Source organism: Pleurodeles waltl, chromosome 7 (genome assembly GCF_031143425.1).
Source record: "Pleurodeles waltl isolate 20211129_DDA chromosome 7, aPleWal1.hap1.20221129, whole genome shotgun sequence".
Taxonomy (NCBI): domain Eukaryota; kingdom Metazoa; phylum Chordata; class Amphibia; order Caudata; family Salamandridae; genus Pleurodeles; species Pleurodeles waltl.
The window spans coordinates 938,539,914-938,554,206 of record NC_090446.1 but is presented as its reverse complement, the minus strand read 5'-3'; the positions used below and the strand labels follow the sequence as shown (position 1 = coordinate 938,554,206).

The window sequence follows — 14,293 nt, the reverse complement described above, 5'->3', positions numbered from 1 at the left end:
TCGTAAAAACATAGATAATCTGTCTCTTTCTGTCTCCAGATCAAGCACTCTTAACATACAATGCCCATCAATATGGATGCCATGTGACTCCTACATCTTGTAGTCCTCATTGTCGTAAGTAACATTTCCTATTCACCGGTTTACACAATTGTATGACTCATTGTTTCTGTATAATGTTGGTGATGTAAAGTGCTCTGACAATCTACACTGGGATACGTAGGGCTAGCAATTAAATAAATGTGAGAGAGGGGCCAAGAAGAGGGCCATATTGGTGGGTCGTAGAGTGGGAATATGTGAAGGAGTTCGTTGGGGGAGAAGGGTGCCAACAAAGACAGTAGCACCAGGCGCCACCAACGCAAAAGCCGTCTCTGCTAATGCATTATAATTATGGAGGTTTACAATCTATTCCCTGTTGACGGCTAGGGCATTTGTTTATGGCAGACACATTGAAGTTGTTAATTCCTTAAAAGAGCAAGTAAAGAGTTAAAGAACACGTTTTCCATTGAGAAAGCTCCTGAGAGTAAAGAAGCTCAACCATAAAGATGACTTGGCACTATGTTGGCATTGTATGCATTCTTAAAGGGCACATTTGCCATGCCACCCTAATGACTACTAATCTACTGAGACTACTCATCATCCAGCTATTAGCATTTTTCTGCCAGTACTAGCAGTTTTGAGTGTTTACTGCCTATAATGACCCTCCAGATAGCAGTACACATTGGCCATCCTGGGTTTTGGATTCTAAATGCCAGCGGTCCCATTCTCACTTATTTCTATTTCTATTTTATTCGCTTTTATATAATTGTATGCGATGTATATCAACAATGAATAAGCCATTGTGTACTTTTTTGTGTGTTTATCTAGTATGCCATGTATCACAGATTTGTGCCCTGTTCTTGCAGAGTGCGGAGCAGGGGAAATTATTTAATAACACGCTGTATTAGGGTATTGAGACTGCAATAGCAGCTCTTCCCCTCTGTGAACAGGCCATTCATGGAGAAGAGAGAGGTTGGGTGACAGTGAACATCTGCACCTCGCAAACTCAGAATCAAAGGCGGTGATCCAAGTTGAAAATTAAGATGTATCAGAAGAGCTTTTGTGGTGATATTAGTACTGGAGATGCAGTAAGTGTTTTAGGTAAGCAGTGTGGTGAACGGGAAAACCGGTATGTTTTTTTGACACTAGGTCTCTAGTTATTGTTTTCATAAACACCTACTTCCCAGGAAAACATACACAATGTTAGCATGATCAATATAAGTATTTTGAACTTTACCTTTAGGAGCATGTGCTTCTCACTGGGGGTCAGATACATCTTGTTCTCATAGTAATCCACACAAATATTGACTATGTCAGCCAAGAGCTCCTCATAGCCAGCAATCACTTCAAGCTGCTGGTGTAGACACTGGAAAAACAAAACAGTTCAAAACAACTCCTTTAACTCTGTGAAATAGGTCAATCACTGTGTGTGCAGAGAAAGAAAAAAACAGAGAGTAATATAGAGTGCTTAAAGAAAGATCTGATCCTTAATAGGATAGTGCAAGGCCTGATTCTGTAATATTTTTATATAGATTGTGCAAAGATAGCAGAATCTTGCAAAAGATTTGCAAATGGGTGGCAGGTCCTTAAAAAGAGAGCTGAGAGAGAGATACTTGCACAGGTGTGTGCAAAGAGAGACAAAGTAGGCCTATATACAGTGTATTGCAAGACGGCAGAATCTTACAAAGGTTGAGTATATCATTACAAAGGGCTACAGAGGGAGATTAGATCCTTACATGAGCATGCACAAAGATCAAGTATAGTCTCACAACGAGGGTGGGGAACTCCTAATTGCACACTGACCTGGGTGATCCGGTTATGGTTTGCCAGAAACATGGAAAGATTCTGAGATTCCTGGATGGACTGGGGGTCGGCCATCTTTCTCAAGAATTGTGCTGCTCTACAGGCAGAGAAATCACATTAAACAACACAGTCGTCACAAAGGTGAATCAGAAATCTTATTATTTTAGGGTGAGATACCAAATCAACGCAGAATGGGGAGGCAATTTTCGAAAGCAGTTCCATTTTCACTTTACCTCTGGTCTCTGGGGTTCCAAAAGTTAGGTTCTTGTTCTTCTCTTTAACATCTAGGACGTTTTTCTCTATTGCACCCACTCAGCCACCACTAACTAGATAGATCATGCATCTAGATACAGTCAAATCTGCCTGAACGTTGTGAGAATTTCTCTTCCAATCCATGATAATGGGCGCCCCATGTAATAACAACACCGGAGTGATATCAAAGGGCAGTCCAGTGATCTGGAGCTCATCTTCCCCAGTACAACTTCGGTGACCTTTGCAAATATCACACTTGAGCATCAACATCATATATTAGTGTGAACAAGGCCCATTTTGCAGCACAGTGCTTCTTTGAGTTGCACACATGGAAAGGTACTGCTCCCCATCCCACAGAGTCCTCTCTTTCTGGTATTTCTCCACATAGGTCGTCTTAAATGGTGTCCTTCCTACTGTATCCTTTCTCTTCTAAGTCTCTGTAAAATCACCCTCTCCATCTCAGGTTTCCAAATCCCTATCCTTCCAACAAGACAAGACCCTAGGGTCTCATCTCCCTTCAAGTTAGAGATATTCAACCAGTACTCGTTTGTTGGCCAGTACTCATATGTCGGTCACAGTACTTTGCATTCTGGTTCTTTTAGCCCTACTCTTACAAAAGGAAAATAAAATCTACAAATTATAGATCTGGCTCCTGGCCCCCCCTTGTCCGCTGGTTAAAATATCAGCAAATCACCATGGTTTTCCTCTGAAGAGGCGTACCCATTCACTAGTGTCTCTCCTCCAACCACATATATCCTTTTGCCTCATGTATTCCATTCATCTGATTTACATCTAGTTAGGCCGCTCTTATCCAAGGCCTTATTCTTCACTTATTTCTCTTGTCCCAGGATTCCCTCTCCCTGTGGTTCACTTCTTTATATTCTCTTCACCTCAGCCCTCCCTCTACCCCAGATCTGCCTTTCTCTAGGGATTTCTCTCTGCTGGACCTTCCCCCAAGCCCCTCTCAGTCTAACCCTGTGTAGTATGTATTCCCCTTGAGTCTCCCACTTTCCTACTCCCAATCGCTCTGGCTCAAACAGGTCTACCTCTTCTGACCTTACCTCTTGTACGCTGAGTGATCATTCTTCACACTGCACTTCATGTTCTTCAGTTCATCTAGCACTGCAAACATGTTGATGAATTTACCCAGAGTTAGCAAATAGGCCTCAGAGACAAAGTCCTTCCTGCGCTCAGCATGACAGAGCCGCTTTACTTCATTACAGAAGCGTTCGATCGCCTTTCGCTGCAAAAAGAGAAGGAACAGTTGTGGGCCTTAGGGAGGCTATGGGCCAAATGCTTCCTTCAGCTTGATGCCACTCATCTGCTATTCACTCTTCTCCGTACACCATGACTTATCAGTCTTTTATCCTTACCTGCCTTCTTTAATTCATTCTCACCTCTGCTTACAGTCACCCTTCTCTTTCCCCATACCTTCTACCGTAGGGCTTGTTTTTGCCCCTCACAATACTGACCTGGAAGTACATGAACCTCATCAGCTTATTCACTTCCGGCTCCAGCACTTCCACTGTCTTCTCATAGATCTCAACACGATTCGGCTGTTCATTGCACTTCACCTGAAAAGAGGACCGCAGGGGTGTCACTCATGACAACAGGAGTGACTTTATTCTTAGGCAATGGTTATGTCACTCAGTGGTATTGGAAACACTCCTCATGGTCATTAGAGCCTTTATGAATTGGTAAAGGGATGTCATTGAATTATAAAAGGGTCGACAATTAACCAGATCACGCTCATTAGCAAAAGGACCATCACTCAAGAATGCAGTTCATGGGAAACAGGGTTGCCACACAACAGCAACAGGGATATACCATTCAAGGACAACAGGATATATACTCATAAGGAGGTGAGCTGTCACTCATAGATGAGAACATTATTGGAAAAGTGGACATCACTAATGTTTAAAGCGGATATTATGAAAAGGCAACAGGGATATCATTCATAGTGATCATAGGACAGAATAAAAAATGAGATTGTCCTTCATAGGCAGTCTGTAACTCACAGGCATCAGGGGCAGGACTTACAGGCAACTGAACATTTATTTTCATTGATTTTCATCAGTAATATTCAATTGTACAGTTATAGTGTTATTCACAGTACACCATTTACAGGCTGTTCTGACATTAATCACCATATGTCCCCTAAGCAGCTTCCACACCATCTATTTAATATAAAGACAAATGGGGGTTACATTAGCAACATTCCTGATGAAACATTTTCCTATATGTACACATATCAATCAAGGTGGTCTATTATTTGTGGGATCAATCAATTTAATTAACATTTCAGCTCATTAAGCTGGGCCTTCTGTCATTTTGTCATCTTTCTGTGTGCTCTTCTTGTGATGTTCGTCCGCCACGGCCCAATCAATTAAATCTTTTTTGCACCAGGTTAAACCTGGACCAGCGGGACTTGCCCGGTGAGACAATGAATGTTGATGAACAATATAAAAATAGCAGATAATTTCAAGCATTTCTTGATACACCAGTATCTGTGACTGTGGGCCTCCCTCATACCTGTGGGATGGCTCGAGAGCAGCTCCTCCAGGTGTATAACATCACTGCATACTCGTGACCTTCCTCCAGCATCTCATTCTGAAAAAGACACAGAAAACAAATCTGTGAAAAAACTCTTTCCTGCAGATTTCGTACAAAAGGGATTCACACCTGTGATAAACAGCACAGTTATGGGGGATCCTGTGGCTGCACACAAATCTGCAGAGCCATGATAGCTCTTTTATTAATATCCTCAACACACGTAGAAGAAATAGCAAACAGCTGGAGATCACTATTGCCAGCAGGTACACTTCTCATAACAGACAGCGCTCCAGGTGTGAAAAAATCACCTTTTAATAGAAACCTCTGCCATTCAGACACACACAGCACCTGTAGCGCTGAAAAAATACCAACGCCCATAATAATATTCGGCGAAACCTAACTCCATATTTATATTTTGACGTTAGACATGTCTAGCATCACAATATTGGAGTTAGCACCATTTTTTGGATGCGTGCACCTACCTTGCGTCAATGAGGTGCAAGGTACGCGTTCGCATCTAAAAAATGGTGCTAACCCCATAGCCCCATATTTATCCCCGTGCTAAAATGATGCACAGGTGGAGGAGGGGCTAAATAATGGTGCAAAACTTGCTTTGCACCATTATTTAACGCCTGGGTCACACCAGGCATTGGGGGACCTGTGGACCCATTTCCATGGTTAAAATCCATGGAATGGGCCCACAGGTGCCCACCCCAAGACCCAGGAACACTCCCACCCACATCAGAGGGACACCAGAGGATGGGGGAACCCATCCCGGGTAAGTATAGGTAAGTATTTAAAAAAACAAACATGTAAGTGCCATTGGGGGTCCTGAAATGGGCTTCCCTGCATGGCAATTGGTGCAATTTGTATTTGTATTTGTATTGAGTATTTATAAAGCGCCTTCCGGCCCAAAGGGCATCGAAGCGCTAACTGGGCGAGGCGGAGGAACTAAGCCGGAGAACTCCCGAACTTATTGGGGAAACAGCCAGGTCTTGACCAGTTTCCTAAATGTTAAATAATTATGTTCTTGCCTTATGTTCAGTGGTAGGGAGTTCCAGATTTTAGCAGCTGCAATAGTAAATGCTCTGTCTCCCCATTTTACTTTCTTAGTGCGGGCTGTTTGAATTTGATAGGCACTAGCAGAGCGCAACAGCCGATTAGGCCTATGCCATTGCAACTTAGTGGTAAGTATTGCAGGCCCAATCCCATGGACAGCCTTGTGAGTGATGCAAAGAGCCTTAAAAGAAAGCCGATGAATAACCGGAAGCCAGTGTAGGTCTTTAAGGCACCTCTTAACAGAGGCCCCACGAGGCAATTTTAATAACAGCCTGGCAGCAGTGTTCTGCATCAACTGGAGTCTGTGCAGAGAATCTTTGTCCAAATTGAGTAAGAGCGCATTTCCATAATCCAATCTGGAAATGACTAGGGCCAAAATGACGGTAGCTCTGCAGGTCTGTGGAATAAAAGGAAGTATTTTTTTAAATTTCTTCATAGTCCACAGACAGGACTTGATTGTCAGATTGACCTGAGGTTTGAATGACAATTGCTCATCAAATACTACTCCCAAATTTCTTGAGGTAGACCGTGGAACAGGAAGCGTCCCACACTCTTCAGGCCACCAGCTAGAGGACCAATGAACCCTTTCAATTCCAAAGCACAGAATCTCAGTTTTTTCACAGTTGAGTTTCAACCAGTTGGACTTCATCCAGTGATTGACTGCTGTCATACAGGCGTTGAAACAAATAGCCACTTCTTCAAGATCTTTGTCAATAGGGATAATGATTTGAGTGTCATCAGCATATGAAGTGGGAAAAAAGCCAAAAGAACGAACCAGCTCTGCCAGTGGCGCCACGTACACATTAAATAGCGTCGGGCTTAAAGAGGAGCCCTGAGGGACCCCACACGGCAAAAGGTAGGAAAAAGATCTGAAATCACCACTGCTGACTGTGGCCCACCTGTCAGATAAAAAAGATTCGATCAATTTGAGAGCCTGGTCTCTAATGCCAGCCTGATATAGGCGGTCTAGCAGAATATGGGGAGCAATGGTGTCAAAAGCTGCCGACAAGTCCAATAACACCAAAAAGACCCCCTGCCCCTTAGCCACCAATCTACGTATGGTGTCAGATGAAGCAATGAGAGCTGATTCCGTACTGTGGGATTTCCGAAAACCATGTTGCGAGCTGTCCAAGCCTTTGGAGACAGACAGAAAATCAACCACTTCCTTATTAAGATGTTTTTCTAGAATTTTAGCCGCAAAAGGAAGAAGGGCTATAGGACGTAAGTTCGTCAAATCATCCGGTTTGCCAGCTACCTTCTTTTTTAGTGGAATAATAGTCGATTCTTTCCAGACCCTAGGATAAGAGCCCGATGCTAGCACTTCCTGAAAAATGGGGGCCAGCATAGAAGCCACTAGCTCTGGTACTAAATGAAGAATAACCAAGGGGCAAGGATCCATAGGGGAGCCGGATTTGCCTTCCAGGAGCATTTTGCACAGGGCCTCAAGAGAGGGCATCATAAACTTTGAAAGAAAAAGTGACTGGTCTGGTGACCCACTAGTAGTTACCTCAGAGTGCAAATGAACAGTCGGCCGGGGGGCCGGGCTAGCTAGTGTCTTATCCAGCCTAAAGCTGGAGTAAATGTCAAGCACCTTACCTTCAAAATATTTAGCAACTTTATTACAGAAATCTTGAGAATTTTCTACTTTGGGAGAGCCTAACGGAGTAGTGAGAGTGTTAACCGTTCTAAATAATTCTTTGGAAGAGTTAGCTGCTTCATTGATTTTACATGTAAAATAGTCAGATTTGGCTACCCGACAGGCTTTTTTATAAGTGTTAAGTGCGAGCTTAAGATCCATCCTTTCTGCCGGTATTTCCTTTGTAGGATTTTGAGGGCTTGAGAGAACCAGGGTTGATTGGGTTTCTTCCTAGTATGGGAAGCAGAAATTCTTCTTACCGGTGCTAGCGTGTCCATTGCTTGTTTAATGCCCAAATTAAATCGAGCAAGCGGCGATAGCCTGGACACCTTTGAGTCATTCCAATTGTGTAAAAGTGTAGCTTTCAATGGTTCTGCTTCAATTTTTCTCCAGGGTCTTATCAATTTTTTCTGGGAAATTGATATTATGGACTGCTGTTGGGTAAGAAATTTAAACGTCAACAGGGCATGATCTGTCCACTCTAATGGGGTGGTAGATAGATTTGATGCTACCTCCGGACGGGTAAAAATCCCATCTAGGGTATGACCCGCTCTATGAGTGGCCATCCCCTCCTTTAGGACCCAGTCTAGAGCCACCATAAGGTTGAGGAATTCCGCCACCAGCAAGTCACATGTATTATCAAAATGAATGTTAAAATCTCCCAAGATGATGGCTTTAGGGGCCATGATTAAAGGTTCCAATACTGAGGGCCATATCGAGAGGAACTTAGAAACAGGGCCGGGGGGGGCGATAAATTAGCAGGCCTTCCCAGACTAAAAATTTGTCTTGGAGCAATTTAAAGGCCATAGCTTCGCAGACCTCTGGAAGGTGACTAGCACTATACCAGGTACAAGTAAGCTCAGACCAACAAATGATGGCCAGGCCTCCCCCTCTGCCTGTATTTCTATCTACCCTGTAAAAGGAATAGCCGGTAGGGGTTGCCTCAATAAAATCGGGGTCCGAATAAGGCCTTGGCCAGGTTTCCGTTATGAACAGGCAGTCTATATTAAGAGCGAGGATAAGCTCATTAATTTCAAATTTGTGTTTAGGGAGGGATCTAACATTTATAAGAGCAAAAAGGCCCCCCGCTCTACCCTCCATTACCCTTCTGCCCAACGCATGTTCAAGATTATTCTCTCCTGCAGCCCCAACTCCCTGGATTACCTGCTTTCCCTTCCAAGATGGCAAAGGCACCGTCCAATTACACTGCGCACACCTCCAGGTACAAGCAGTGTCCGGGCTCAGGGTGTGAGTGCACCGGGGGCCTGCCAACCTCTTAAGTTCTACAGTGGTATAACTAATTTTTCCTGAACCAGAAAGAAGGTACTTGGCCCTCTGGCCCGTTCTGGCGCGGACGGGCGCAGACGGGCTTGCCTTTGGTGCGCCTTTGGCGCGCCAGCGGCGCACCCGCTGCGCGCATCCGCTGCGCGGCCGTGTCTGCGCCAGCATTTATCCCCCCTTGACCAAACCACCGAACCACTAGACCGCGCGCCGCGGTTAGGCCCCGAAAACCGGAAGTGGCCTCTAACCGGCCCAACTTCCTGCCCCAAAGATGGTCGGAGTGTCAGAACTCCGAATTGACGAGAGCCTTTCCTCAATCCAGTTATCTACCGGTAAGGAGGGGCATTAATTATCCCAATCCTTCCCGTTAAGGTATATTGAATAAAATCCGACGTAAACAGCTTTTATAAACTTCATACACTTTTTTAAAAAACATGCAAGCAGTGATTTCAATTTTATGATAAAAGATCGAATAAATTATTCAGTGCAGATTCAGATTCAAGCAAAACAGCAAAACAGTTAAAACACCAAGGATAGCAAAAAGCTGGTCCCCTATGCTGGCCATGGGGGTGGCGGGCATGACTCCTGTCTTTTACAAGACAGGAGTCATGTGGTATGTATGGTTTTGCATCAGGAAATGACGCTAGGCTGGTGAGAGGCATTTTATTTGCCTCTAACGAGCCTAGCGTCATTTTTTGAGGCAAACCCTCCTTCACTTGTACCCCCACCCAGCTAACGTCATTTTTGTTGACGCTAGCCCAAGCTAAGCACCGGCTTGCACCATTCCATAAATATGGCACCCAGCTGGCGCTCAGGAATGGCGCAAGCCAATGCTAAACTTTTTGATGCAAAACTGCATTAGAGCAGTTTTGCATCAAAATGTATACATTTGCCCCCAAGTGTTACACTAGAAAGGACAATACCTCAGATACACACATCACAAACAGGCCCTGGTGCAAAGCTGTGTCTAACACCAAAGACGAATACCACACAGACACTTCCTGATCAACAAACACAAAGACCAACGATTACAGTTTTCAGAAATGACATTAAGGCCTTCTTGTTTTGTAAACACTCTGTTTGAAAAAACTTCATTCCTCCTCATATCAACTCTTGTTCTTCTAAAGCCTTTCCTCTGCACATCTCGGAGCTGCTTTCTGTATTTTTTATTCATGTATTCCCCTTAACTACCTACTCTACTTTAGGGTATCACCCCCCTACTCTCCTTTTTCACTACCTCATTTGTCTCCTTGCTGAAACCTGATTGTTAACATATACCGTCACAAGAATCATCATTATACCATCCTAAATCTCAACTATATTGTCTAGTATATATACACACACACACACACACATATATATATATATATATATATATATATATATATATATATATATATATATATATATGATGCTTTTTCATATGTCCCTGCGTGAACATATTTAAAAAAAAATCTGTAAAGCACCGATAAAACGCTCCAGAAAAATCACAAAATATAACCCTAAAAATGAATTAGTGCATGACATAAAATCCCCTTGTTACCAGTTTCCCATAAGTGGGTCTGGTAATTCTGATCCCTGGAGGTACTCTTACTGTCTGGAATGTTACCATTAAGGGTCTAAAAACTGGCCCACTAAGAATTAGATCCTGAGGGACAACATAGGGATGGCAATAAATGGGGGAATCCAATTTAATACATTCAGTTCTTCATATTTTCCTCATTGCTAAATAGATTTTCACTTGGGGATCTCAGCTGCTTTGATCAGCAGCCGTCCTAGAGTGAACTGCGTGCACCTGTGGTGTTTCTGAGTTTCTCATAACGATGGCGAGGTCAGGGACTCATTTTAATGGACCTATCGGAGATGGTAGGCAACAGATAATGAGGGTCAATGAGATGAAATTATGCCTCGTATAGGTCGTTGGATTTGTTTCACACATACCTCTGGAAAAACATATTGTTTATATAAATTCAATAAAACAGTGAAAACTTGGAGCAGAGGGCATTGCGAATGTCATCTGTGAGAGATATGTATTAAATATTGATTTAGCCACAGGGTTTCTTTCATGAAAGGAAGGACAGTTCATTCAAATGACAGGTTGCTAAGTACTACCCAGTCAAGACACTATAGTTATACATGGCATAGTCATCGACCACCATCGATACAAAATCCATGACATGACCACAGATGTGACATAGATATCTTATCAAAAACAGATAATGAGTTTAAAAATATTGTTTCTTTCCAGACACACATTTCATTCTTTATTTGGACACAAACTCGGTATAGTCACGAATGAGTGGCTAATCAGATGGACCTTTTTGTCATCCCATCAGGACTTTAAAAACAAGGTGCCAACCCCCTCACTCTCACCCATCACTCGATATTCGGGGTCACATGTTAGGGAATAAAGTTAGTGTGTTCTTGAAAGAAGGATCGTAACAATACCATAGGTAGAAAGCCCGAGTCAGTACAGTATATATTTACAGATGTGTTCACGGATATATTCAGTCCAGGTGCGACTGAAGGTAAACATGGGTCCTTATAAGGTTTTAGGACTTTAACTGTATGCATTGGCTGCCAGGTACTGTACCCACAAATTACTATGTTAAAATTGACACTAGGACTTCAAAGGGCTTGCTAAAAACTTAGAGACCTTGGTTAGAACCCTTGTTTTGGTAGTGTTTTTGTTTGAGTTGACTCAACTTTTGGGACCTTTTGGTTGGTATACTCAGTCATAAAGGATCAAGATCTCTGAGCTACCCGGACTTGCACCCAGAGCGACCAAGACAACAGAGCAGAGGGCCAGATATATCATTTACAAGCAAATTATGGTGCCTCTACCGCACTAACTGAGGCCATGGAAAACAGATCGTATCATCGCATGAGCCATGCATGTTTCAGATAACACCTGAAAACTGTTCCATGGGTTTACATTGGTCATATGACTCAATATAAAATAAAATGTAGCACTGAGATGAAAATACGAGAAATGTGTTTGAAACTACGATATGCCTGTTGACTGCTTTCTTTGAAGTGTTGCTACTGGGACAAAAGTCCTCTTAATTGCTTGGAAAAGCTTGCTGCTATGACCTATTCATTTAAGTATCCCCCCTGTGCTCTGCTGAAGGGGGCTACACTTAAAGTGTACTTGCAAGTATAGTAAGGGTGGCGAATCCTTACCTCCCTTTAATACCAGATGCAGTGCTGACAACAGATCAGAGTGAGAGCGTGAGAGAGATAGGGAGACAGAGTGCAAGAGAGCGACAGAGAGACAGTGCTTGTGTGTGTTTGGCCAGGCTAGTGTTGTTAACATTGTAACCCCTCCCCACACACACACAGAACATTATATCGCCACCTTTCACATCCTGGTGAGGTCCTGAGAGCACCAGGGAGTCTCTACATGTTGATGGGAGCGAACCAGGTGATCGGTTTGATTTTGAGGACTCAGACATTTTCTCTGGGCGGATTACAGTTTTACTCTAGGCCCCTGGTTCATGGAGGACTACTGAACGACTTAACCTCAGTGAGAAGTTGTGCACTGACAGAAAAAGGAGAACTGTACTTATCACATAGGTCGGTGAGGCATGTGGATGAATGAAATTGGCTATAAAGATTCTGGAAGGGGAAAGCTTCCATAACCTGCATTGATTCTTACTTTACAGGGACAGGAAGTGCACATTGCCTTTGGAGTGCTTCCTGTCCTCCCTGAAAGGCAATGATGTCATACAACTTGGATCCGCCTTCTTCTGTTTCTGTCAGCTGGCCAGAGAAGAAGACACCCGAGCAATTGCCTTCATCAGAGCCATAGATCACCATGCTGCCCTTAAACTTGTGGCCACTCCATAGTGCTTTTCTGCAAATCTGTTCACTGGCAAGCCTCTATAGCACTAAAGGCTGTTCCATTAACCCGTCACAAAGGATAGGCAAGAGGGGGGCATATTACCAAAACTTGGGTTTATCCATTTATCCCCCCCCCCCCGCCTATACCCCCATCACTCCCCTTACCCCTTCCCCATTGATGTGGACCCAGTGGCTCGTCTCCTTATTGTCATCCATTTTCACAAATGTTGTCACTTAGTCTGTTCATCCATTTGTGTACAGACACGTTTCTTTTTTCCCTATACATTGTGCCCCTAAGCTGCAACACCAATCAGTTTCTATCTGACCAGGCTCTAGAGCACTGAGGGCAAAGACATGCATGATGTACGTAGCTGTACATTTACTTACTGTTTGTGCTACTCCTAATATTCTAGATGGAGGGTAAGGTGCACTTGGTGCTGGTTTCCGCTTGGCCAGCTTGCCATTATTGGTATATATATTGGACCAAGATCATGTTTTTGCACCACTCCAAGTTGCCATGCATCGCCAATCTCTGTCCGCCCCCCCTTTTCTGGTGTAGGGGAAAGGCACACTCATCCAAAAATGCCACACTAGTAGAGTGCCTGTCTTTCACCGGGACCCATGTCACACCCAGGAGCAAGAATGGGCAGAATCCACTACTTACCATCTGTCTATTCATTAGCAGTATCTCTCACACGTCACTACATTTCACAGTTGTGTGGGTGAGACCTGTGTATTTCCACTAGTGTCCATTTGGGACACTATGCATGAATTGCACAAGATGGTGGTTTTCATACATGTAGGGACAGAGCACAGAGATTGGAGATTTGGAGTGGCATTCAAATGATTGTGTGAGAACTTTGGTGGGACCCTGCTTTTGTGTTTTTTGATATATTGCTTTGGGTAAATTAGTTTTAGGATTGTTTTGGCAATTCATATGCAGGGTAGTTGTCCAGCTGCTCACCCAGACTCAGAAATACCATGTTACGGGACTACACATTATTTACAATAGTGTATGTTGTTACTTTCTTTTTACCACATTTGCCACATTTTTTGCAGTGTTTGACAACAATGAAGACGTATTCATTCAACCAGACCTTGATCCTCAAGCCACTTACTTTGCTGTATAAAGCGATTCAGTGTCGCCAGAGAGGATGACATTGGCAGCAGGGCATAAGGTTATTGTAAAACACAGTGCCTGCATCTGTTTATAAACAGATTTAGGTTTATAACCAGAGCCCAAGATGCAGTATCACCTATTAGTTTTATATTTGGGTCATATTGTTAATTGTTCTACTTCACTAACCTGCTAAAGGAGTCATGTACGCCTTAGACTTTATAGCAGCTACTGGACATTCAGTTAAACGGTAAATGTGTGCTATTTAACTGTGTTATGTTATATCTTGATTTCTAAACCCTACTGCCCACCACAGAAGGCTTCGAAAACTCTTCTTTGCTATGCATGTGGAGCCAAGTGTCCAAAGGGAGGACACTGTCATTCATTTAGAGCACAACAGCATTGATGGCTCTGGGACACCAATGGTTTATGCCTACACAAGATGCCACCCAGTAATCAAAAACTATCCCAGAACCCAAGAAATGGCAGTGCATGTATGCTGCAGATAACTTCGAAAGAAACATACATTTAAAATCAGCCAACGCAGGAGTATCTTTTATGTGTATGTTAAATGATTTCTGTAGTGATACTTGACATTTGAAGCCCTGTATGAACAGTGACAAGTATTACAAATATTCACAAATCCACGGTTCCTTGTTGTAACTTTTGGAAATTTCCCTTGACATATGAAAGTTGTGTTTCTTGGAAGAGAA

At 43.2% G+C, this 14,293-nt stretch overlaps 1 protein-coding gene across 2 annotated transcripts in view; it reads right to left on the bottom strand.

Moving 5' to 3' along the window:
* Positions 1-14,293, bottom strand: part of CYFIP2 (cytoplasmic FMR1 interacting protein 2) — a 191,463-nt gene that overhangs the window by 151,131 nt on the left and 26,039 nt on the right. For both annotated transcript variants that reach the window (XM_069199646.1, XM_069199644.1), the window contains exons 4-8: positions 4,624-4,701; positions 3,564-3,665; positions 3,153-3,334; positions 1,840-1,936; positions 1,274-1,402 (exon numbers count right to left, since the gene is read on the bottom strand). In XM_069199646.1, coding sequence (XP_069055747.1) covers positions 1,274-1,402; positions 1,840-1,936; positions 3,153-3,334; positions 3,564-3,665; positions 4,624-4,701 — 588 coding nt within the window. The remainder of the gene's footprint in view (positions 1-1,273; positions 1,403-1,839; positions 1,937-3,152; positions 3,335-3,563; positions 3,666-4,623; positions 4,702-14,293) is intronic.